Source organism: Notechis scutatus, chromosome 1 (genome assembly GCF_049901735.1).
Source record: "Notechis scutatus isolate UNSWTSFEM ecotype Mainland chromosome 1, rNotScu1.2, whole genome shotgun sequence".
Lineage (NCBI taxonomy): Eukaryota > Metazoa > Chordata > Lepidosauria > Squamata > Elapidae > Notechis > Notechis scutatus.
The window spans coordinates 75,513,779-75,540,705 of NC_142009.1; the positions used below are offsets into that span (position 1 = coordinate 75,513,779).

General features: G+C 36.3%; 1 protein-coding gene across 1 annotated transcript in view; it reads right to left on the reverse strand.

Moving 5' to 3' along the window:
- Window positions 1–511: 511 nt before the first annotated feature.
- The window catches only part of PGBD5 (piggyBac transposable element derived 5), a 99,799-nt gene continuing 73,383 nt past the window's right edge, over window positions 512–26,927 (reverse strand). The window contains exons 4-7 of the mRNA XM_026669468.2: window positions 26,393–26,573; window positions 14,560–14,757; window positions 13,482–13,587; window positions 512–8,567 (exon numbers count right to left, since the gene is read on the reverse strand). Coding sequence (XP_026525253.1) covers window positions 8,372–8,567; window positions 13,482–13,587; window positions 14,560–14,757; window positions 26,393–26,573 — 681 coding nt within the window. The 3' untranslated portion in view covers window positions 512–8,371. The remainder of the gene's footprint in view (window positions 8,568–13,481; window positions 13,588–14,559; window positions 14,758–26,392; window positions 26,574–26,927) is intronic.

A 26,927-nucleotide genomic window follows, 5' to 3' on the forward strand; every position in this document is an offset into this window, starting at 1 on the left:
AAGAATGAAATTTTGTTCCCAACTTAGACATTAATTAAATTCCAGGTTTTGAGTTAAAATTTGCACCTCATTCAATGTCTGAGGTTTTGGATGATTCTGCTATTTGGCAATTTTTTTCTAAATTTAATTCAGTGTTTTTACAAGGCAGATATAACAAATGATGTCGGTGTAAAGTACATTCAGTTAGATTTCCCTTACTCTTATTACATACCTTTCATTTCCTTCTTTCACAACTTCTTACTCTTGTTTTGCAATTTACACAACATTGTTTATCCTGAGAGATAATAGCATGATCAGTATGAAAGTTAGCCTCAAAGAGTAAATGGCACTTATTGATAGCTTGTTATTCAGATTGATATCGACATTAACCACTATTTTAATTTTTAAATTTAATATGAATATTGCAGCATTCCCATTTCATTTTACCCAGTGCCCAACCCATAACCTTGTGGCTTTGATATCTTTGACCCAAAGTTCTTCCTCACCCCAGGAAAAATGAGACAAGGAAAACTAATTTATAATCTATATTTGACTGTATTTCAAAGTTGTTGACTGTAAGACAAACTTTGTGGAAGGAAAAATCACATGACATCAGAGTGATATAAATCCATTGAGTTGTGTTGTTACCACATTTCACATTTTAGAATTTAACTCATGGCATAGAAAACCTCTAAAAATTTATTGCAAGCGTGCTTTTGTGTAGAACAAAAAACAGTCACAAAAATTTAGGTCCTCGCTTGAACCAAAGAGCCAGAAATACAGATGGGAACCGTACTCATGTGTAGGGGCTTCCACACAAGCATTTCTTGAATAGATGCATATGTATAAAATCAATATTTTGTTTCAACCCAAATAAGAAAACAACACTGCACGTTTAATCCGGCATTGACATGGTTTAACAAAAACCTCTTGTTCAACACACTTTGTGAAGGAAGCTTGTGACTGAACTTCAGCCGCTGATGGGTGAGCAGAGTTGATCACACACAATTGCTGAACACACTTTTCACAATAACAGCACTACACTAGTGTACTGGGTATTACTTCATTTAATGACACGTACGTTGCAAAAGTGGAAAGGAAAAAATTATAGCTCATAGGGCTTCCCTTCCAAATATCCCATTTATTTCCTATATGATGGCTTGGCCTGTTTTACTGAAATCAGCCCCTGAGCTCTTGCTGTTGTGTGTTGACCGATAGTGCAGCAGCTATAACATTGTAGTATGCATAGATGGAACAGACCTGGATCATTTCTGGCTTTGTTTATCAAGGACCTCCTATATTGATTGCTTTTATTTTTGAAGAGGAAAAGAATGAGGTCTCAATAACCAGAAAAGTACAGCATTTCCTAAACCAATATAAGACATTCATACTACTTTTTACAAAGCTGTGAACTCTACATCAATTGTTTTGGACTTCTGCACCCGTCTAGTTCATGTTGTCCTTCACTTTCCCTAACCAATAGTAATGCTATTTTAATAGTAATGCTTTACCAAGGCTGATTATTTTTATCTCCTCTAAATTTTCTATTTTCTGAGTTGAATGTCTTTTTGGTACTATGTCAGATTAAAAGAAAGGAAAAAAAGGTCAAAAATATGAAAAAATAAGCTAAGTTGCAACAATTATTTTCCTCTTCCCCCATCTCACTCCACTTTGTGGTGGAATACAGGATCTTTGTTAATTGTACATGTTAATGCAGATTAATTTGTAAATGCCATTACAAAATTATTTTGAGAATGAATGATAGGAGTTAAGAGCTGCTAGAAGAATAGGAAAATGACACTTTCCATTGGTCTTTCTGCTTACCAAAATGATTGGAAAATGTTTATGATCCATGATCATAAAGGCAGGTGTCCTTCCATCTGTTGTTTAGGAATGTTACTTTCTACTCTGCATTTCTCCTACACTAAATTTTGTGTCATGAAATTTTTCAAGGGAAAATCATTTTTTTTTAAAAAAAAAAAATCTCAGATCTTGTCATGTCCTGAAACAAGTTGGTATTTTGAACATCCACACCTATTCAGTTTCCTAAGTTTCACGTTACCATCCAGAAAAGAGCTATTTTCATTTTGTCCAGTTAATATGCTGCCTGAGCTCTGTACCTCAGTGCCAATCTAGTGGGTACAAAATGATACTAAAATCCAGTCATAAGAAGAGTTTAAAGAGTAGTGTTTTCACACTTTTAAAAAAATGTTACATGACCTGCTTTAATGCTTTTTTTCTACTTCTTAAACCATGGTATGATAATTTACACTTTTTTAAACAAATGATATTTAGTGTCACTGAGTGAATTGTTGGTTATGTGCCACGATCTCACAGAATGACAATAAATGTGTTAGTGTGCCATGGAAGGTACAGTGTGGGTTTATGTGCCCCTTGGATAGCTCTTAGGGAAGGCCCACTGTCACATACAGTATCTTTGAAGATTCTCGGTCATCCAGGTCATGATTTCTTAAAGGTGCTTTTTCAAAAGGCAACTGAACTTTGTTTCTTCCTTGAGGAAGTCATTTTGCTTCTCATCCAAGAAGCTACTTCAGATTTGGCTAAATGGTGTGTGTGTGTGTCAAAGGAATATAAACCTTCCCTCCGCCGCCACCATCATTCAGTCAGAACTGAAGAAGTTTCTTAGATGAGAAGTGAAACATTTTCCTCAAGGAAAAAAAAGTCCAAATTGCCTTTTGAAAAAAAGCATCTTTTAAACGCTTACTGTCACAGTGATTTCCACCACTATACCCATCTCGATCTGGATGGTCTTTACAAAAATGTATGCATAACTCAATACCCCAAGTTCAGCGTTGAATATATAACTACATCCTTAACTTGAATACTTTTATACTCTTCTGTTATATCAGGGTTATATCCTAATTTAAGCACTGACAGGAGAACTCAGGAGCAGTCTACAAATCTATAAGAGGAACATTGCTGTCAAGAATCAGTGAGAGATTGAGAGGAAATTGGTATGCTTAGTGATCCTTGTATAGAAATTCTAAATTTCAAGAAAAGTACAAGGAAGACTACAAGTTCACATTTTAAAGAATGAAATATTATCAGTATTATCTTATATACCCAACTCGACATGGCAGACAAGTCCTCCTGCTGAATATTGCTAGTCCCAACAAATAATGTTTAAGGAAATTGATAAAACAAAGTAATGAAGACTAAAGAGTTTCAAATGTTGAAACACATCTAGATCAGTCTTTCTCAAGAAGAATACTTGTCCATGCCCTTCAACTATGTTAAAGTTGAGGAAAGCTAACCTATGTTAATTCAAACAAATCAATCAGCTCTTTATCTATGGCAAGAATTTTTCACCACAATAAATAAGTCACTAAGACAGGGGTGTCAAACTCATGGCCCATGGGCCAGATGCGTTACGTGCTGGCTCCGCCCCCGCCCAGTTTAGTGAAGGGGGGAAATCCTGATATGTCACATGACAACGCTGTGACAACACAGATTTGACACCCCTGTAGTAAGACTAGCTAATTCTATAAGAAGCATGTTGTGTTAAATGAAATGGAGTTGCTTGCTAAGGAGTGTCCTTGTACTTAATTGAAGTCTATCTGAGGTGAGTAGGAAGATTTTAATGATCAACCAACGTGGCTGAAATCCTGCTTACCCTTCTTTGGGAGGCGGGGGGGAAACATCCTTAAACTAAGCTTTAGATAAACAGGCATTATACAACAAATGAAAGTTTGAATAAAGAAACTTCATTCTACATTGCAAATGTTAACTATTTTGAAGCAAAATTGTGTTGTTCCCCCTTACACTGTGGAGTTGGTTCTATCCACCATACTTGAGTTGGCAGAAGACTCTACCAGGGTGTATGGCTGACTCCTATCCTGCCTCTATTTCCAGTCACTGCAGTCCTCTATCATCCTTCCAAAGAAATGGGTAACAAAGCCTAACAGATTTTACATACCTGATGGCTATTTTTGGACAGTTCCAGAAAAAAAGGGGAGGGGGAATAACACTCAGTAGATAGTCTGTAGGTGAAATGACAGCATGGCAGAAATAAAAAGGTTGACAGTGTGTTTGTGCCAGGGTTAAGTGTAAAGCTCGATTTAGACTTGTCCGCAACTGTGTGTAGATGTCAACACATATCTATGCTGTGAAGGGATTGATGGGTAAGTGTAGGTTGCAGATGGTTGCAGACTGCCCAACTTGTACAATTCCCAAATCTCCACTAAATGTTGTATGGAGATGTGCATCCTGCATGCTGATTGGTTTATCCATCTATGTTTTCTGTGCTTTGAGGTTTGAATGCCCCCTAGCCAGAATGTAACTTTTATAGACATATAACGTGCAATTGTCTTGGAATGACAGACAGACACATATGTTCCGTGACATGCACTGACACAAAAGTCTAAACCTGGCTTAAATGGGGAAAGATCTTTAAGATGTTTAAAATAATAAAATCTTCTTTCAAAGTAAAAAAAAAGCCTTCAAAGCTGAACATAAACATAGTAAATAACTAACTTAAGTGTAACTGATTAAGACATGACTATATCTCAATGGACATTTTCTAATTAACTGTTGAATACTTCCTTGCTTATTGGCAGTTGCCATTGGCTAATGGCTATCAGAAGAGGGCAATCTCAGGATCCAATATATAGTCAGTGCCTCAGTAACCAGGGCAATCTTCCTCAATTTGGGGGCTAATAGCCATGCTAGTTAAAAGATGTAGGAACTGAAATCTATCATAGATGGAGAGCATAAGATTCTTCATTGGAAGCTGACCTAAAACTCATAATTCATTTTTATTAAGGAATAGGTAGGTCAGGAATGGGTGGGTGGGTAAATGGATTGCATACTACGGTAGATTCAAACCTCTTCCCTATATTTGTAACCTTGAAACTCCTATTTAAATTTGGCGATAAAGCAGCATAGTAGAGTACAGAGTGACATAAACTAAAATAAGTACGTTATTACAATAAGCTGACATAAAAAAAATACAAGAAAGGGCCCTTAAATTCTGCCTTCCTAGTGATGATGTCACTGGCCCCTTGTCTCCTTAGCCTTCAGAAGCTACTATATTTTCCTTTTTTTAAAAAAAAAGTGCACCCACCAAATATCACCTCTGGTGATTCATTGAATTCTTTAGCCCTATTTTTTTCCAATTGGATTGCAAGAGGTAACAGCACAAAATTCCAAACGGTAAATTTGCTGTAAGCTTCACATCTGACTGTACAATCTCAGCTGCCTTAAGTCTTTTCTCATGGACTACAACTTCTGATACAAAAATGAGCTGTCATAGAACTGCATAAGGCTACTCTATTACAGAGTTTTGATAGAATTAACTTGATGAATTTTAAGCTGAATTGCATACAAGGACAGATGGGTCACAAAGTCAGCTTCATCTTTCTAATATTCAGTTTTGTAGACTCCTTGTTAAAGTTCTTTGTTCTTGATTAATTTTTGCTTTAAAATGTTATGTCACTTCCTTTTCTATAAGCATCATGACTACCAATTCAATAGTGCAGGGTATGACAGTGGACACATCACAAGGTGATGTTCAAATTTTGGATTCCCCATTAATAAATGCAGAAACATGGGTACAAACCAACGCCTTACCTTTCCTTAACTTCCAACACCAAAGCAATAGAACTCAAGCCCAGGGGAAATAGGATGGCTTTTTTTATTGGAGGATTGTAAATTCTGATTGCCAAATCGCTAAGTCTGAACAGTTGTGGACACATCAGGATTGCCGGTCATCACTAAGAGTTTCCTGATGGACAAGCAGTAGGTTTGTAACATGGGATCCTTCTGGATTCACAGCTTCTGCTGGAATAGAAGGTGGATGCTGTTTATGCCCAGCTTCAGTTAGTATATAATTTGCAATTTGGCTTGAGGCAGAAGAGCTAGCTACAATAATTCATGCCCCTGTCACCAGATGGCTAGGCTACTGTAACACTCTCTATTGGGTACTGCCCTTAAAAATACTCAAAAAATGCAATTGATTCAAACTGCACCACCTCACATACTTACCAGCTCCTGCATTGGGAGCACCTAACACTGAGCCCATCAAAACCTACAGAGGACATAAAGAGGTTTACATTGATATAATCTCTGTGGTGGCCTTCCCAAATCTTTCCTTCCAGATAGGGCTTTTAACTATTAAACAATCATGAAAGTAGTACTTAATTACCAAGGTACTTAAACACATCTTCACATGTGTGATAACTTGCTTTCAAAGGGAATGTCATCTCTGAATATTTAACTTGTTATCACACAAACCAATGCTACAGTCAAAGTCTATAATTTCATTCTGTGCAATTTTTTTTCATGCCCACATGCGGCTGGCAGCCATGTGATTCTCAGCACCTTTTATGCTGAAGTGGAGGCATAACAATTTTTTTTTTAAAGCTTTGGAACTGGTTCATCACAAAGTTTAACATGCAAATGTTTCTGATTGTCTAGTGTTGCAATGATTCCCCCCACCCCAAGAAAAGTGTCTAGTTCGTCATAAATGACAAGGCAGCAAGATGGCCAATACAATGGAACCATAATGAAGTAAACGCTTTGGGAAAAAGCTAGCTGACAAGACTGATGTTAACTGAGCAAAATAAGAAAACATTGTCATAACTTTTGGGAAGTCACTTCATGAACAGTATTCATTCAGCAGTATTGAGGTGTACAGTTTAGGTCAGGGGTCTCCAACTTTGGCAACTTTATGACTTGTGGACTTCAACTCCCAGAATTCCTCAGCCACATCTGCTGGCTGAGGTATTCTGGAAGTTGAAGTCCATTCGGTTTAGGTCAATCCTCAAATAAAAGGGTACTTAGATAATTCTCAGCATCTAGAAATGTTAAATTGCTTTGTGTAAGGGTTTTTTAAAGGACAAATGGAAATAACACTTGGAAATATATTTTGCCTTGCTCAGCAAATTCACAAATGACTCATCAACCCTCAAAAAACTGTTTATGTCATTTGGTTTTAGAGTTACCGGTATATATCATTAGGTTTGGGAACTCCAATTTTACCTTTAACTATTTCTGGATTTGGCATGTATGTTTATGCAGCACTGTGGGGGGAGGGGAGCACAGATCCAGCTACAATTAAGGAGGAACTAGTTCTTCAGAGAATATTTTATGTTTCTCAGATTGTGTAGAAAAATTCAATGCCTGAAGAATAATATAGGACAGGGGTGTGAAACTGGATTTCTTTGAGGGCCGGATCAGCATTGTAGTTCTCCTTTGTGGGCTGTGGGAGGCTGGACGGATGCCTCCTGAGGTACCCTGCTAGCCAAACGGGGCACTGGAGTCCGTGTGCGGCCCCCTGCACCTCATTTTCACCCTCCATGGCCTCCTGCAGCACTCGGTTGGCCTTTTGGGAGTCTGTTTTTGGCCCATTTCGGCCCATTTTTTGGGCTGTTTTTAAGGACGTTTTCAGGCCCCTTTGGGGGCTGTTTTTCAGACATTTTTGGCCTGTTTTGGAACCACTTTTCAGCCCATTTTCGGCTGTCAGCATGCTGCAAGAGGCCACAGAGTGTGAAACGAGGCGCAGGGGCCCTGCATGTAGCCCGTTTTGGCCGCCAGAGGCACCGCAGGCCAGTCATTTTATATTTCCAGGCCAGCCCCATGAGCTGGATTTAAGCACCCAGTGGGCCGAATCTGGCCCCTGGGCCTTGAGTTTGACACCCCGATATAAGAAGTTTGCAATTAAATCTCTTATGCTTTTGTTATGGCATAACTGAAATTAATCTTGGAGTTTAATTGACTTCAGATAGCACAATGAACTTAGTAAACTTTTCAGATTCTCACTGTTCCTTTATATTAAAAAAAGCATTTTCTGTCAAAATTATACCCCCTTTTACAATCTAAAAGCATTGCAACAAAATAAAATCTTCAGTCTACTGTCTTCATCTGCCATTGCCTAATCACTGGCTGTCAAAATAGATTTTTACATTTTTAATATATATTATATATATATATTTCTCTTCTAGCAACCTCTTCTCAGCCACACAGCAGTGCATAATTTTACACATTGTGCACTGATTTAAAAAACAACAACCACCCAACAACATGCCCAACTGGAACTGCTGAGCCTTTCTAGCTTGAAAAGGGATAGGAAAGAGGATTTGTGTGACAACTAACATCCTGTTTGAAAAATCAGTTTGAGGAATAGCTAACATAAATTCATTTCTGATACATTGGTGCCTGTGTTGCACTCACACGTGCAGCTTTCATACGGTGCTCTCTTGAGGGCCCTTTGAACATCAGTAAGGCCATTGGGAAGACACCAACCTACTTAAGGGCTTCCCTAGTGATTTTGTCACATGGAATAGTAAGTTACCTATCTTGGCATCCCAGAGTTCGTTCCCTTTTCTTTCCTCCATCTCCCCCACTCCTAGCCTAAGCTGTGAAGAAGGATCCATCAATGGCCTGGTGAGGGATCCTCCAATCCAAGCAGCTCCTTTACGAGTCTCTCACCAAACTGTACTCGGCTGTACTTTTTCACAGGATAGGCGTCAGACATTTTGTACAGGATGTAAGCATTGTTTATGGCAATGCTGATGGAAAACCAGAAGACTTGTTGCCAGGTCTTGTTTGGTTTATGAGAAATGAAATACCTAGAAAGCACCAAAGAGAGAGAGAGAGAGAAAACCGTGAGGTTATGAAATGATTTTTTAAAATATGTCTTAAGTCAAAAAGGAAGGGATATGTTCAAAAAGTAGTAGAATCCAAATGCAGGGTGCTCTAAATATGCAATATTTTCCAAGATACTTGTGAATGACACAGCATGATACCCCACCTGTCACCTTCCAGAATCTGTTAGCACTTCAGTATCCAAGGTTCTTTCAGCTGTGTATCTGTTCTGTCAATTCACCTGGTCCCAATGCTTTGTAAACCAGTAGGCAATCTAAATCGGAGGTGGTGGGGATGCAGAAAGTTGATTACTGATTTCACTAGGTTTTCTCATATTGCAATATTGAGATTTTCCTAAGTTGAATGCTTCAGGCCTTTCAAGCTTCAAGGAATAAGGGAAATAAGATGGCCCGTGAAGAAGCAGCCCAGCCCGTCTTTTGCATTTAAATGAAGATCTCAAGTTGTATGTTATATTTACTACTACAATCTTAAAATCAGTGATTGATTTATTCTTAGTGGATTTATATGATGTATTTCATATAATTTCATAGTTGTTGTTTTTTCTTTTCTTTTCAGGAATCACTGTGTCCCAGATTCACATTAGTTTTCCATTGCTCTCTAAAGCATAGGTGAAGTGCCTTTATGTGTCAATACTCTAGAGATGGGAGCAAAGTCACATCAAACTAAATGAGTAAGAACCAATCATGAACTCTAGAAGTCCTAAAATAAACCAATGAACCAAGCCTTTTTTTTTTTTTTTTTTGGATGTAGCCTTTGAACAGCCACAATAGATACTTTTGAAAGCTCTGATTTCCTGTTTTCAAAGTAGGCAAATACTTCACAGTATTGCTCTTTTCTTGGATGTTGATTAGTGCTCAACAATCCACCATCCAACTCGGCAACTTTACTGCTTGCACAAAGCCAGATTAGTGTGATGCTACAACTACTCCTGTGAATTTTGCAAAAGCAGGTCACGCAAATATTACCTTAGAAACTGAATTGGGTTGCAGCTTCTAAGAATTCCACCTAATAAATTTTAATGGACTCTTGTACAAGGGCCTGAATAAGTAATGCCTCAGCTTGGTTTTGCCAAGTTCTTTCCTTTTTCTGTAGAGGTTCAGGAAGCTGCCAGAACAATGAGTCCCATCCCACTGCTCCACTTTCCAGTCTATGGTACACTCTGCTGACAACTTTTGGGGGGGTATTCAGGATAGGAATGACTATAAATCTCTCCTCCTCCAGACATTCAGTTCTACAATCTAGATAACCACAGAAATTTTCATAGACGCAGTTAGTTTATGGCTTGCAAAAAGTTGCATACACTCAGAAGATTTGTCTGATGCCAACACAGAAACCAAAACATATACCTATATCTCAGTCGTTTAAATCTTAAATCTTTTCCTGCTGTCCTTTTTGGGTAGCAGATTCTTGGTCATTCCTTTATACACCTTCAAATTGGCAAATAACTGCTGAATTTTAACATAGCAGTTCTGTCTAATCTAAGCAATCCAGATCCCTGCCTTGCCAGCTTTACTATTTTAGAGCACTACAAGTACAATGTCTTTAACTTTTGTTTTTCCTTGGCACAAGATAGTGGTAGAGTCTCATTTTATTTATTCCATGTTTTATTTCATTAAAACAATGGATTAAATTGTTCAAAATGTACCTTGAACATAAATGGCCTAATCACAGAAGTGTGATTGCCATCTTGGAATTTATTATTCCAGAAGATTATGACAATTGACAAGCCATGCCCATTAAAATAGCCCATTAAAAAGCCCACCACGTGTAACATCAACTATAACACAATATATTTATAATCACACATGCTATTATTTATTTTTTATTATGCCACTCAGAAACGGATATGGTTTTCTGACGCTGTGATATAAGTGGCTCCTATCGATCCATCACTATTTCTAAAACCACCTATAAACTATAGATAATTTAGGGGGGAAAAACCATTCAATAAGAGTGTTCAATGACCTTGGGTCAGACAATCTATTCTATCTGCAGTTAGACTAAATACCAATATTCTTCCCTTCTCCCCCCCCCCCTTTTTTTTTGGCAAAAATACATCTGTATACTGAAAATGTAGCTATTACAGTTTTTCTTTAGCTTAAGAAAAAAACAATTTGGAAATAGAGTCCCATTAAGCCATTATGATCACAACATTATCAGCTCAGATGGACAATCTCTTGTTCTCTAAAGGGATTAATTGAACGGCATGTACTATATACACTTTATCACATTTGTTGAGCCAATGTTCCCACAACTTAACCTTCACAAATGGATATTCTTCTGATACATTGGAACCCAAACTTCCAGAATCTAGCTGGTAAGTTATGGGTCACACTGATTGGGACTCTTGGTAGTCCAGACCAGGGAAAACTGCCATATTATATCAAAAGTGTGGGGGACATTATTTATATTTATTTATTTTCCAAATTTCTGAATTGCCCATCTACCTTGGAAGAAGTTTTTTTCCATGTTCCCCAGCCCACAACATTGTCGATCTATGAAAAGTTAGCTTATTGCAGTAGGTTGCCACAAATCTCTCCACTTATTTTACTGCATAAGAATTGAGACTACTAATGGTCTGCTTAAAAACTGTCCTTGAGACAGAAGTTGAAGGGCAGCTGAAAAATCTATTAATAAATGAAAACTTCTCTGCCACAAGCCTGAATTTTCTGGACATGCCTGCTGCCATTTTACAGTTCCAACATTTATTTGGAGAGTCAATGATCTTTGAAAAGCTGGGAATACCAGTAATTTTTCAAGCCTGCCAGGGAGCAAGCTTGAGATCTATGGCCAGGTTCTGCCTTTCCCTTCCTGAAACATTTGGGAAATGTCCCAAGTCTGTAGTCAGGCAAAAAAATTCTTGTTTGCTCAACTCTGTGACTTGATGTGATTCATGTGTTGAATGGCTATCACTGGTTTTTTGTAGGCCTTAGTTCTTCCTGAAAGTTGGACCATAAGGAAGGCTGAGCACCAAAGAATCCCTTGGACTGCAAGGCGATCAAACCAGTTAGTCCTAGAGGAGATCAACCCTGACTGCTCTTTAGAAGGCCAATTCCTGAAGATGAAACTCAAATATTTAATGAGAAGGAAGGACTTGCTGGAGAAGAGCCTAATGCTGGGAACAATTGAGGGCAAAAGAAGAAGGGGTCGACAGAGAATGAGGTGGCTGGATGGAGTCACCGAATTAGTAGGCATGAGCTTAAATGGACTCCAGAAGATTAAATGGACTCCAGAACAGGAAAGTCTGGAGCAACATTGTCCATGGGGTCCTGATGGGTCAGACATGACTTCCCAACTAACAACAAAAGTTCTTTTTAAGGTGAAAGTGATCTGGTCATATCACAAGTGGCCGGGTCAAGGAAAATTTGCTTAAGCCACTGGATTTGGGGAACAGGGAGAAAATGAGAGATTTCTCCCCCTTCCCCTCCAAAGATATGCCAAATAGATATCCTCTATTTCTCCCCTTGTGAATTCCATACCTACATTGGATATGCCATCTTTAGGATACAAAGTTGAACTGAAGCTATTTCATCTGGTTGAAATAATTTTGAAATAGGCTTAAAGGAAGACCAAAGTGGTTCTCTTTTCATGTGGCAGAACATTAAAATGTGTAGTTCCCTATGTCAGCTTTGGAAGCCATAGCACCAGAAGCTTCCACGCTGCCATATTCTTAAGCGTGGGAAGTTGTGAGGAGGGATTTCATGGAGCGTATGTGGTTAGACATAATAGCATTCTTCTTTAAAGTCAAGGTCATGTTATTCCTGCACCTGGCTGAGGAGTAGTAGAAGGGATGTCTCAAGTTGGAACGGATGGTGATTGGGGCATGTAATGGAATGATGGGTGCAGGGGGTGGATTTGTAATTTTTTACTTATTGGAGGAAAACCCGGAACTTTCAGATTCGGGTTTTCCCAGATGTGCTTAGAGTAGTATAACTACTCTAATAAAAGGAAACTTTGAGAAAATGCCTGTCTCAGAGTTTTTAATTGGAGTTGGGTTTTTCTGGAACGCTGAAATATACTTGCAGTATTGCACTGTCTAGCTGCTACTTTTCCTGTATTTGTAAATGTAAGGATATGATTTTAATTATTGGATACAAATCTATAGCAGTTTACAGAATCAAATCAGTTCAATCTTTCTTACAGTTATTCACTAGCATAAATCCACAGAATCATACAACTGGAAGATGTCTGCTTGTTCATTGAGTCTAAATTCACCACCAATCCCTGTCTAAATTCAGCTCAGGAATCCAAAATAAAACATCCATGATAGAGGACCCAGAAGTCTATGGATGCACAGAACAAAGAGGTAGCTATCACTTTATTTGGTGAAGTGATTCCACTATTAAGCTATTCTTACTGTTGGAAAGAGTTGGAATCTCCTTTCCTGTGCTATTATATGCCCTCTGAAATGAAAGGAAGCATATTGTAGTCTTATTTTGTATGTAACAGTTTTTCAAATATTTCAGGAGTCCTACCATATTCCCTTAGGTTCTCTTCTTAAGGCTAATAATGTTCAGTTTCCCCAATCTTTTCTTAGAACTTAAATTTCCATTCCTGTAATGTGATTAAACAGTGATCTTATTTAAACTAGCTGTATTTCCTTTGAATTTTTTGAAGTACTGCAGAACTGAAGATTTGACAAGTGCGCTTTGGAAATAAACAACTGTACATAGATTATGTCCAAATACTTAAAAGTTGCTAAACTACCTACTTAAACAATTACATTTTAAAAAAGAAATATCCTGCCGAGAATGAAAAGTTGGTAGGTAATTTCGTATTTCACTCTGCTGCTACACAGTCATATAAGGTCCTGAATTTTGTTTAAATAATTAATAAATGTTTCGCACTTCCAACCACATAAATTGTTGTTTACTTACTTGCTATATTTGTCATCATATTTGCAAATATAACTAAGATGAGCAGCAAAGGCTTCCACTGCCAGAGGGCATGGGATCTCTCCACTCTTCCTCTTAATGATAACTCCTGTTGCAACCAAAATGCATAACATATCATCATGCCATACTGCTGATTGAAAATACTACTGGATTTGTTGACTCAATGGGCAGCAGGGCATCCCATCCTGATTTTAAACTTATTGAGAAGATACCTGGTTCAGTATTCAAAGAATACACGGGAAGTAGGATATGTACAGCAGGGATATCCAACCTTGACAACTTTAAGACCTGTGAACTTCAACTCCCAGAATTCCCCAGACAGCAAGGAAAGTTGGATTCTGGGAGTTGAAGTCTTACAGTCTTAAAAGTTGGACATTCCTCCTACACAGCATTAGTTTCCCAATATTTAGAAAATCTCTAGGTCAACAGTCTTTCCCATGATTGTGATTCCTACTGAACCAGACCATTTAAAGGCTCAGGAACCCTTTGCAGGTGTTATGGCTTAATTAGCTGATTAGAGTGGGACACTTTGAGCCTAGAATATTGAACCTTTTCACAATATTCTAATTTTCTGAGATTGTGGATTTGGGGTTTTCATGAGCTGTAAGCCGCAATCATCTCAGTTACGACACATCATGGCTTGAACTATCTTGCTTTGCATGTAATGAGTCTATCTCATATATTAGTTTCACCTTTTAAGTTGCATTACTGAAATAAATGAACTTTTTGCACAATATTCTAATTTTTTGAGTTTCACTGTATATATATGAAGTAACAATAGCAAATGTGTAAGTCCACATGAATAACAGAAACAGAGAATGATTAACCCTTCCTGTACTAGTGTCTTAAGTAACAGCAGAAATTTTTTCCCTCAATCTCTCAAGCTACTGTTCCAAGATGGTGTGGTTTAAATTTATAAAGTATATGCATGGCATTGAAAGATGCAGTTAACTTTATTCTGCTCTAAATTCTAACCTAGATTGTTCAATTTTCTTACAGTTCAGACCTTACATAATCCCCTTGTCATAGAAAGAAGTCATCTTTAGAACAAACCACTCACCTTGTTGAGTCGGAGAATAAGCATTGGTCAAAAATCTAAAGTAGCCTTTGTTGTACCAGCAGATCAAAGACATATTTCCTTTCATTTTTATCCTGTAATGTCCTCGAGACTGGTGGGTCTCTGGGTTGTTTAGCATTGAGGAAGGCAGCCCTGTACAGTCACTTTTTCTTGTACTTAGCAATCCACAGCAATAAATGTCTGTAGTTGGAAGATGATAAAACGTTTGCATTAGAATACTATCACCTTTTGGTTCTAGCATAAAAACACGAACTAAGTCATATTTTTATTTAGCAAAATTGATTCCAAACAAATACTCCACCTCAGTCAAACACTAGTTGTTGTCCTATTCTCCTCCACACTTTCAAGCATTAAAATCTGAAAGACTTGATATGTAGTTTATTCATTTCAGAAGGGAATATGACATGCCCAGTATTAGATGACATAACTAATTTTACCATTTAGTTACTTATTATCCCTAGGAATGCTACACAACCATATGTACCTTATCAATCTTCAAACTAAAAAGTGCAATTACAATAAAAACCAGAAGTCTGTAGAGATTCTCAGTCATCCAGGTCCTGGTTGTCCCAAAGGTGCTTTTTTTTCAGGAGGCAACTGGACTTTCTTGTTTTTTTCTTTGAAAAACGTTTCGCTTCTCATCCAAGAAGCTTTTTCAACTCTGACAGGACAGTGGGGAATGGAAGGACTTATATTCCTTGCAGACAGCTGGTCATTTGCATCCTTTTGAAGCACCTGGAGACCTCTAATGAATGTAAATCCTTCCATTCCATTCCCCACTGGGACAATAAAATCCAGAGTTAATTAAAACAACACTTTTCCTTTATTCTGATTAGTTGTAAAAAAAAAGTATCATCTGTACAAAAGTCACATCTCTCATGAAACTGTTTTGAAATTGTCTAATGGCATTAAAGGATGGGGTCAGAAAATCTAGTAGAGGGCGGAGCTGGCATCGTGACGTTACGGCATGCGATCTTGGAGGTCTGAGATCGCTGCTGATATCTTTGCTCCTGGACGGTCCAAATGGATCTAAACCATCCCGAAGAGATGGTAAATGTAAACAGCGCATCCTGTCGATCCCAGGGACACCGTAAAGTCCCTGGTAGATCCAGGAGAAGCTTTTTTTGCCAGCGGCAAAGAGGCAGCCATTAAAGCTGCTGAAGTTGAGACAGCTCCAAAACGAAAGAGAACGGAAAGAGAAAGTGTGCCGGTTTGGTGAGAATTTTTTCTTTACTTTTAAGATTTGAAAGGACACCCTAAGGAAAAGAAAGAATCTGTAAAAGTTTTGACAGAAGTGATTAAGTGGCGATTTTAAACAGGAAGTCAAAGTAATATTTTTTTTATTATTTTTTCCTCATTGCTGGATTTTCTAACACATGATTTTATATTTTGAAACTGGACTGGGTTTTTTCCCCCACCTATCCTTTCTCTCCTTTTTGACTGTATAATATTCTAGGCTAGAGACTCCCTTCTAGTCATCTTTTTAAATATCTTTTCCCCTATTTAATTAATTTTTATTGTATCTTGTTTGGAAAAGGAGGGGGAAAGCGAAAACAGAAGAAACTTTGTAATACTGCCAACTAGAGGCTTGGAAATATTATATCTCTTTTTTTCCTTGACCAGACAAAGCTGAGAAAGAACTGAGACATCTTTTCAAGGACATTGCCTGTTTGATAAGATAGAGGGAAGAGCATGGGAGAGTATTATTGCAGGTGCTTTTCTGGGTTTCTATCAATAGCTGGAGTCTGGTGTTGAAATTTATAGAAAAAAAAGGTGATAAGACTCTGGAGAAGAGAGTTATAAATTTTAACAAAAGCCTTGGATAATCAAACAAGGTGCAGTGTGCTCTTTTTACTTTTTTTAAGCTGGGCTATTTCTTACTTTAACGAACCCCCTCCTTACTAGCTTACTTTTTGTAATAGCTATTTGGATTTTTGGTCTTTTGGAATTTGTTTTTGTCTTTCTTTTTGTTTTTGAAGTCTAATTTTTACGTTTGCATTTTATTTTAAAGGAAAAGCTTTAGTATTAATGATTTCCTTCCCCCTTTTTTTAAGGGAGTAGTCTCTTTTCTTTTTTCTCTCTCCCTCCCTTGTATTTTTTTTCTATTTACCTTCCATATTGGTTGGCTTTCTTTTTTTTCTTATGCATCCTTTTATACCTGAGACTTTTTAATTGGATTAAGGTGTTGAAGAACCTGAAGAACTTTTCTTTTCTCTTCTTTAGTTTTTTATTTTCTATTTTCTGCCTTTTCAAAGGATTTAATTTTTTTTTCTTTTTTGTGTGTGTGTTTATGGTCTTTTCTTTCATTTTTGAGTTTTACTGCTATCTAACCAATCAAGTAGATTAAGGTATACAAGAACCTGAAGAATTTTTTTTTAATTATTATTGTTATTATTTGGCTTCTTTTTTCCCACTATTTTTACTTGGAATTACAATTGGTTATTTCACAAGTGGATTAAGGTCTAGAAGAACCTGAAGATCTTGAATTGTCCGAAATGAGTAGGAAACTAACAGCCCCTGGTTCCTCAACTTCTACTTCTTCCTCTTCACCATCTGGAGGACAGCGCTCAATACAGACAATGTTACAGCAAGAAAAAGAACAGGAAAAAGTTACGCTGCAGATGATTATGCAAGGAATTCAAAATATACAAATAAGAACAGAGAATATTGAATAGAGAACAGAGAACATTGAACAAAAAAACAGGAAAAACTGATGAAAAGGTGGAGAACATTCAACAAATGATGATGAAGTATGATGAGAGATTCCAAAAAAATGAAGAAGAAGATAAACAAAGAGATAAGAAGATTGGAGATATTGATAGCAGATTAACTGTGGTTGAACAAGATAAAAGTGGGATGTTGAGATGGGAGATGGACAGATCAGAATTTTATCTCAGATTCCAAAACATAGAGGAAGAAAAGGGACAAAACCTAGCTGAGACGGGAGGGTGGAGCTGGCATCGCGACGATATGTCATGCGGTCTTGGAGGTCTGAGATCGCTGCCGATATCTTTGCTCCTGGATAGTCCTATCGGAACTAAACCATCCCGAAGAGATGGTGAAAGTGAAGAGTGCATCCTGTCGATCCCAGGGATACCGCAAAGTCCCTGGTAGATCCAGGAGAAGCTCTTCTTGCCAGCGGCAAAGAGGCAGCCATTAAAGCTGCTGAAGTTGGGACAGCTCCGAAATGGAAGAGAGCAGAAAGAGAGAATGTGCCGGTTTGGTGAGAACTTTTTTTTTTAATTCTAAGATCTGAAAGGACACCCTAAGGAAAAGAAAGAATCTGTAAAAGTTTTGACAGAAGGAATTAAGCGGCTATTTTAAACAGGAATGTCAAAGTAATGTTTTGGGTTTTTTTTCTCATTGCTGGATTTTCTATATATGATCTTGTATTTTGAAAACTGGACTGGTTTTTTCATTTATATCTATTTTTTTCTTGTCCTTTTTGATTTTGTAATATTTTAGGCTAGAGGCTCCCTTTAGTTACTTCATTTTTAAAAAATATCTTTTTCTTTTTTTATTAATTTTTATTATATCCTGCTCGGAAAAGGAGGGGGAAAGTGAGAGCAACGAAACTTTGTAACACTGCCAACTAGAGGCTTGAAAACATTCTATTTCCCTGTGACCAGACAAAGCTGAGAAATAAAGAACTGAGACTCTTTCTCAAGGTCATTGCTATTTGATAAGATAGAGGGAAGAGCATGGGAGAGTATTATTGCAGGTGCTCTTCTGGGTTTCTATCAACAGCTGGAGTCTGATGTTGAACCGTAGGGGGGGAAAAGGTGATAAGTTTTTGGAGAAGAGAGTTATAATAGGAGCCTTGGATAATTAAACAAAGTGCAGTGTGCCCTTTTTACTTTTCCTAAGTTGTGCTATCCCTCCTCACCAGCTTTATTGTATTTTTTTAATTTTTTTTTTTTTTTTGTAATAAATATTTGGGTTTTTGGCTTTGTTGGAGCTTGTCTTTCTTTTTCTTTTTCTTTCTTTTTTTTTTTTTGGAAGTCCAATCTCTACATTTGCTTTTTATTTTAAATGGAAAGCCTTAAAAGCCTTTTTTTTTTCTTTACTGAGTTTTTTTTTTACATCTACCTTTCTGGTTTATTCTTATGCACTTTTTTCTATTTGAGACCTTTCAGTTGGATTAAGGTGTTGAAGAACCTGAAGAATTTTTCCTTTTCCTTTTTTCCCCCCTTTTTTTCTTAAGTCTTTTTCTTTATCTAACTATTGATTGGATTAAGGTATACAAGAACCTGAAGAAATTTTGTCCTCCCCTATTATTATTATTATTATTATTATTATTATTATTATTATTATTATTATTATTATTATTATTGGGCTTCTTTTTTCTACTATTTTTATTTTGAACTATAATTGGTTACTTCACAATTGGATTAAGGTTTAGAAGAACCTGAAGATTTTGAATTGCTTAAAATGAGTAGGAAATTTACAGCTCCTGGTTCTTCAACTTCGACTTCTTCCTTTCCACCATCTGGAGGACAACATTCAATACAGACAATGTTAAAGCAAGAAAAAGAACAAGAAAAAGTGACTCTGCAGATGATTATGCAAGGAATTCAAAATATTCAAGCAAGATCAGAGAATATTGAAAAGAGAATAGAGAACATCGAACAAAGAACAGAAAACATTGAACAAAGAACAGAGAACATTGAACAAAGAACAGAAAACATTGAACAAAGAACAGAGAACATTGAACAAAGAACAAAGAACAGGGAAAACGGATGAAAAAGTGGAGAACATCCAACAAATGATGTTGAAGTATGATGAGAGATTCCAAAAAATTGAAGAAGATAAACAAAGAGACAAGAAGATTGGAGATATTGATAATAGATTAACAGTGGTTGAACAAGATAAAAGTGGTATGTTGAGATGGGAGTTGGATAGATCAGAATTCTACCTCAGATTCCAAAACGTAGAGGAAGAAAAAGGACAAAACCTAGTTGATAGAAATACTGGCTGAAGCTTTGGAAATAACTCAAGAGAAGATGAAGGATGGAATAGATGAGGTTTATCGAGTTTTCACAAGATATGCGATGAGAAATAGCTTACCAAGTGAAGTTCACATTAGATTTACAAAGAAAGACATTAAAACGCAAATATTGCAAGTGGCAAAAGAGAAAACATTGAAATACAAAGACAAGGAGATTGTGGTCTTGAAACAAATACCCAGAAGAGTGAGAGAGATGAGAAGAGAATACCGATTTCTGACTAAAATGCTACTTTAAAAAGAGGTGAATTATAGATGGCTGATTCCAGAAGGTTTAATGTTCACATGGCAAGAACAGAGACATAGAATTGACTCAATTGAGAAAGCGGAATTATTTTATACAGAATTTTTTGGAAGGAAAGAGGAAGAGGCAGAAAAAGAGATCTCACTAACTGAATTCCAAGAGGACTGCCAAATGGCAACTGAAAAAGAAGGCGCAGTAGGTGGAAAGGTGGAAGCCAAAGAACAACGTGAACTAAGATCTATGAGAGCTGCTAAACCTAACTATAAAATATAAGCATGGAAGAGAAAAAATTGATTACAATTAATATAAATGGACTTAACTCAGCCATTAAAAGAAGGAAAACCTTTCATAAACTAGAGAAATTAAAATTTGATATAATTTGTCTACAAGAAGTACATATTAAAAAACAAGATGAACAATTGTTGGTACAGCCAAAATTAGGGAAAATATTTACTTCCTTGACCCAATGTAAGAAAAGAGGAGTGGTTTTATATATTAAAGAGACTACCCCAAAAAAATTGATCTATACCGATGATGATGGAAGAATACTAATGGTGGAAATAATGGACAATAATATGAAAACACTCCTGATTGCAATTTATGCTCCGAATGACAAACAAGAAGAATTCTACAAAAAATTACATATGAAAATAATTGAACTGGACTATGCTAATATAGTTATGATGGGAGATTTTAATGGAATTGTAGACAATAAATTGGACTATACAGCACAGAAAACAATAAAGCAAAGCAGAAAGACTCTCCCAAAATCTTTTTTTAAAATGGTAGATGAAATAAATTTAAAAGATACATGGAGAGAAAGAAATGCTAAAACTAAACAATATACCTTCTATTCAAATAGACACTTATCACGGTCCAGAATAGATATGATATGGATGTTGACAGAATTAATATCTAACATTCAAGAAATAAATATTGAAACAAGTACTTGGGCAGATCACAATCCAATGACAATTAAATGGAAAGGACAAAAAAGAAGATCTAGATGGACGTTAAATAATACTATTTTAAAGGAAAAAGACTTCACACAGTGGATGGAGAAAGAACTGGCTTTTTTTCTTTAGAGAAAACAAAAAAGAAGATACATCAATTCAGAATGTATGGGATACAATGAAGGCATATGTTAGAGGCTCGATAATAGATTATACAAGGAAAAGGAATACTATGAAAAGGCTAGCCTCTAAGGCCCTAGAGGATGAGCATAAAAGACTTGACAAAGAGCTACAGAAAATGCCACAGAAAAAGGACATCAAGCTAAAAATGGATATAATTAAACACAAAATGGGTCAAATAGAAAAAGAAGAATTAGCACAGGAAATTAGAGGTGCTAAACAGAACTACTTTGAAGATGCAAACAAACCAGGTTAGCATACAAATTGAGAAAGGAGAAAGAATCAAGGAAAATATTGCAATTAATAGATGACCAAGGCCAAGTTTGCCATGGTAGCAAAGAGAAGAAGGAAATCATTCAAGACTTCTATGGGAAATTATATAAGCAAGAGAATATTGATGAGGAAAGAGTTAAGCAGTACTTACAGAATGCTAATTTACCCCAGATACCTAAAGAGACTGAAAAAATGTTAGAAAGCAATATAACGATGATGGAGTTAACTGAAGCACTCAAGAAGCAAAATAATGGAAAGGCACCAGGCCCAGATGGACTTCCGGCAGAATTTTACAAAACATTACAAGAATCGTTGAATCTTCCATTGCTAGAAGTTATAAATGAAGTTATGTTAAAGAAGATACCTAAATCATGGTCAGAAGCCTATATTACACTTATTCCAAAAGAGGAGGCTGACCCATTACAAATTAAGAACTATAGACCCATTTCTCTACTAAATGCAGATTATAAAATCTTTGCTTCAATATTGGCAGAAAGACTTAAAAAATATTTAAATAATTTTATCCATCCTGATCAAAATGGATTTCTGCCAAAGAGACAAATTAAAGATAATATGAGAGTAATCTTGGACACCTTGGAATACTATGAGGCACATCCTGAAAAACAAATGGCTCTGATATTTCTAGATGCACAGAAGGCATTTGACAATGTGAATTGGAACAGATGGGTTTTGCTAGAAAATTTATTCAAACAATAGAAGCTATATACTATAAGCAAACGGCAAAGGTAATGATAGAGGGAGAACTGACAGACTCTATTAATATAAGAAAAGGAACAAGACAAGGGTGCCCACTATCACCTTTGTTGTTTGTGTTAACTGTGGAAGTGCTAAATAGAAATATTAGAGATGAAAAGAATATAAAAGGAATGAAAATCAAAAAGGAAGAATTTAAGCTGCAAGCATTTGCGGATGATCTGGTTTTCATCTTAGAAGACCCTTTAGAAACAGCATCAAAATTGATAGAAAAGATAGAGACATATGGAAAGATGGCTGGTTTGAAAATAAATAAAGATAAGACAAAGATCTTGACAAAGAATATGCTATTAAGACAAAAGGAAGAACTGGCAGACCTATTGAAAATTCAGGTCACGAATAAGATCAAGTACTTGGGGATATATTTGACAGCAAGATGTAGTACACTAAAAGAGAATAATTATATCAAACTTAAACAGCAGATAGCGCTAGATCTGGCGAAATGGGAAAATTTACAACTGTCACTAATAGGGAGAATTTCAACAATCAAGATGAATATATTACCCAGAATTTTATATTTGTTTCAAACAATTCCAATTAGGCTTGGAAAAGACTACTGTGAAGATTTAAATAAAATTGTGTTGAAATATATATGGCAAGGTAAGAAAGCGAGAATAAAGTTAAAACTTTTGCAAGTTGCTAGAATTAGAGGAGGATTTGGTTTGCCTAATTGGGAGTTGTACTACCAAGCTACAAATCTGATGTGGGTTAAGGAATGGATAACACTAAGAAATACTAGATTGTTGACATTAGAAGGACATGATTTGTTGCTGGGGTGGCATGCTTTTTTATGGTACAAAGGAACTAAAACACAGGGTATTTTAAAAGACATTATATACGGGAGTCTCTGTGGTTAAACTGGGAGAAGATTAAAAGACAATGTTATTTGAAAATTCCAGCCTGGCTATCGACTATTGAAGCATTTTCTTATCCTATAATATATAAAACGGAACAAACAGTTAGATATGGTGAAATATTGAATGAAAAGGGTGAACTTAAATCTATGCAAAAATTAGAGGAACAAGGTATAAAGATGAATTGGTTTTCATATGCGCAAATACATTCAAGGTATGATAAAGACTCTAAAACAGAAGGTTTCTATGATAAACTGACTGATTTAGATAAGATTTTGACAGGTACTGATGAAAAGGTGATTAAAAATTGTATGGATATTTATTAGAAATTAAACTAGAAGAAGAACAAGTTAAAGAAACTATGATTGCTTGGGGGAAGAATTTTGGATCTAGAGAAATGGCAAAACTGTGGTCTCAAAATTATAAAATGACAATGTCAACAGCATATAAAGAAAATTTGTATAAGATGTTTTACAGGTGGCATTTCCCCCCGACAGAAGAGCAAGAATGTTCAAGAACAAATCTGAAAAATGTTGGAAATGTCATCAGATACCTGGCTCAAATTACCATATGTGGTGGACTTGAGTGGATGCCAAAAAATATTGGACTAAAATCCACACGTGGTTGAAAAAAATGACAAAAAAGCATATAGACTTGAAACCAGAGATATTTTTATTGGGAATTTTGCCTGAAATATATCGTAAAGAATTGAAGTACGTGATTGTAAATATATTAACAGAGGCTAGGATTGTATTTGCCAAAAACTGGAAAAATGAGAAAATACCATTACAGGAGGAAATCATTAAGAAAATATTGGAATGTGCTGAGATGAGTAGATTGACATTTGAAATCAGAGAACGAGATGATAAACAATTTTATGAAATTTGGGATCTATTCTATCAATGGTTAGACAATAAAACATGGTAATGAAATATGTAGATTCTTAGAAAATAATAAATATATAAAGATGTATTCTTTTCTTATTGTATCTACAAAATGATTGTAGGATAGATTTGAGCTGATAATATGAACTGTCATAAAACAAATTAAGTAAAATATGAATGAATAAAAGTGTAGTCAAATGATTGATTAAGAATGATATTAATGTATTTAATATTTGATTGAAAATATGAGAATGTATACAATATAACCGTGATTGAAGACTACGAAGTGGAAGCACAAAACAATTTGTAAACCAACCGACACACTGCATGTATATATATGGAAGATGGCTTGATGTTTTTATGTTTTGTTTGTCTATGTTTGTCTTAAAAACCAATAAAAAAAGAAAATCTAGTAGATAAACATATTATTTGATCACAAGAAATTATTGGTGTACACATATGTGAAAGAGAGACACCTAATCTTACTAAGAAGCAACTGCATCAATGGTCAATGGTTCCAAAATGGTGGGTAGAATTGGATAATCAGAACTTCACCCATCACAGCCACCATTTTGGAAGCTAATGGCTTCCAACCACCCTGATCTGTGCTACAAATTTCTGATTGTTTATTAAAATTAAAAGAGAAATTATAGCTTAAAATCCTCTGAAGAAGCTCTTCTATGGACCACATTAATAAATGAGATGTGCAAAATGTAAAACAACTGACAGTGACTATGAGAACATGCAATAAAATTTAACTGAATCAATTGTCTTGTCCTTTGTTTTTAAGTCTAAACCATATGTTTCATCCAAAACAATATTATGCCACAACACAACAGTGCAGAAACTGGACTGCATGAAGGCAATCCAGATGATCACAGTCTGATCATATGCTGGTTCTTCATCTAATGTGGTTCACTGAATGTCTCCAAGCACAGAATCAAACCCTTCATCTCACCCTCAGTCTAAGAAAGAAAAAAACAAGGCAGCCACCATGGTGATACCCTCTACACATTAACTGGTTCCTTCTTCAATAGCTTTTGAGTAGCTATTTTCATAGCACTTGTCACTTTGAGTGACCTTGCTGCTGAAGCAAACAGCAAATGGCTTTTTTTCAAAACAGACAATAAAGACTAAGGGTGTCTTTCCATCCCCCCCTTCTCTCCCTCTTCCTGTGTGTGTGTGTGTGTGTGTGTGTGTGAGAGAGAGAGAGAGAGAGAGAGAGAGAGAGAGAGAGACAGAGACAGACAGAGACAGAGACAGAGACAGAGACAGAGACAGGCAGACAAAGAGAGGGGGGAGGAAGGGAGAGAGACAGAAAGAGAGAAAGAGAGAGACAGAGACAGAGAGACAGAGAGAGAGAGGAGGGAGGGAGGGAGAGAGAGAGAAAGAGAGAGAGAGAGACTGAGTTTGTGTGAAGATTTATTGATGGCAACTTCTAATGATCTTTCTCAGAGAAGCCAAGGGAGTTGTTTTGGAAAAAGTGATGACAAAAGTAGACAAATGAGGCTGCAATTCTCTCCAGAGTTACAAAGGGAAAAAAGCCCTGTTGATGCCAATGGAACTGACTTTTGGATGAGAACCATAAAATTGTTCTGAACATATTTAGATAGATGTCTGGTATGTAGGTGTTGAGAGAGAAGGGAGGGAGGGAGGAAGGGAGAAGGCGGGACAGGCTCATAATCCAAACATTAGCTACAAATTCCAATGTTTAAACTTTTTAAAAAAATAATTTTATTAAAGATTATAATTTCTATAGTAAAACTAGCACAAACTAAAAAAAAAGAAAAGTAGAAAGAGTAAAAATTGCAAAGGAAGTGACATAAATGTAGAGAAAAGAAAGTTAAGTATATAGTAAATGTGTGTGTGTGTGTTTGACTCATCTCTTATCTATCAATAAATTTCTAAAGCATCATCAGTCAGCAAAAGTCCATTTAGGGTTGCCAGAAATAATACCATATCTACTTTAATCTTGATTAAATAAACCAACTTTATATACATTTCTTTCACTTCTAACAATCTTAATCATTAGTCCATTCAAATAATATTATAAAACTTGATGTTGATTCTTTTTTGTCCCTTCTCACAAGATTCATCCAAGCTTTCTATATCAAATGATTAAAAAAATATTCAGTGGTTTACTATTTGTAATTCTCTTTTGATTTGAAAACATCGACCATTTTTTTTGTATGTCCAATAAGACTTCATTTTCCATGTCAGTCTTGTAGCCAACCAAAAGAGAAAAGCCAGCCATTTGCTTTAAAATGAAATTTAAACATAAAAAAAAGTTGGGAGATTAACTTTCAACACAACCTGAAAGAAGGATAAATAATATGGATTCCTAGAGATTATACAGCATGAAGGCTAGCAGAAGTCCAAACATAGAACATGCACAAACCATCTTTCATTGATTTCATTGGTCCAGAAATGCTATATTATCCCTGATTCTACTATTGTCCCTGCCCCAAAACTCAACAATGAGACACGAATGATCTCCAATTTATCATAATAACAAAGGAAACCTGTTATTATGTTTCACTGGGAGAGCCATATTTATATTTAGCAGTGTAATAAGAGTAACCTTCGTGATGGTTCCAGGCGCCCCACAAAGGACTGATCTAAGATCCATGTATTGCCTGGCAACTAACCTTGTTTTTCAAATTCTTCAAAGAGGTTCAGGCTGGAAATGCTGGGGCCAGTGAAGATGATACAGTTTTTCCCTGTGACATTCTGACAAAGACTCTTGGCCACTATGCTGTGAAGCTGAGCTTTGTTCTTCAAAGCATCCAGACCCTCAGTCCCACTGCTTTCTTTCAGATGGGCATAGATCTAACAAGAAACAGGGTGGGTGGGTGGACAGAGAATAGCAAGGGGAAAAAAAGTTAATGTACAAAGAGATTTATGACATGCTATTGACCAACCCTTTCCCTCCTGGCACCTTCCAGAATTGGACTTAAACTTTTGCAATTTCCAATCTTGTTTATTTCCCAGTTGACTATGCCTACTGGTAGTGGGGCAAGATGAGATTTTAACTGCATGGTCCTTTCCCCAATATTTTGTCAGTTTTCTTCTCTCAATGCCACAAAAGGAACAATATTCCCAATTTCATTAGAGGAAAGGTCACAATTTCACTCCTCAAGAAGCAAGAGTTTAAACTTATCTTTACTTTAAACTTTACTCTAG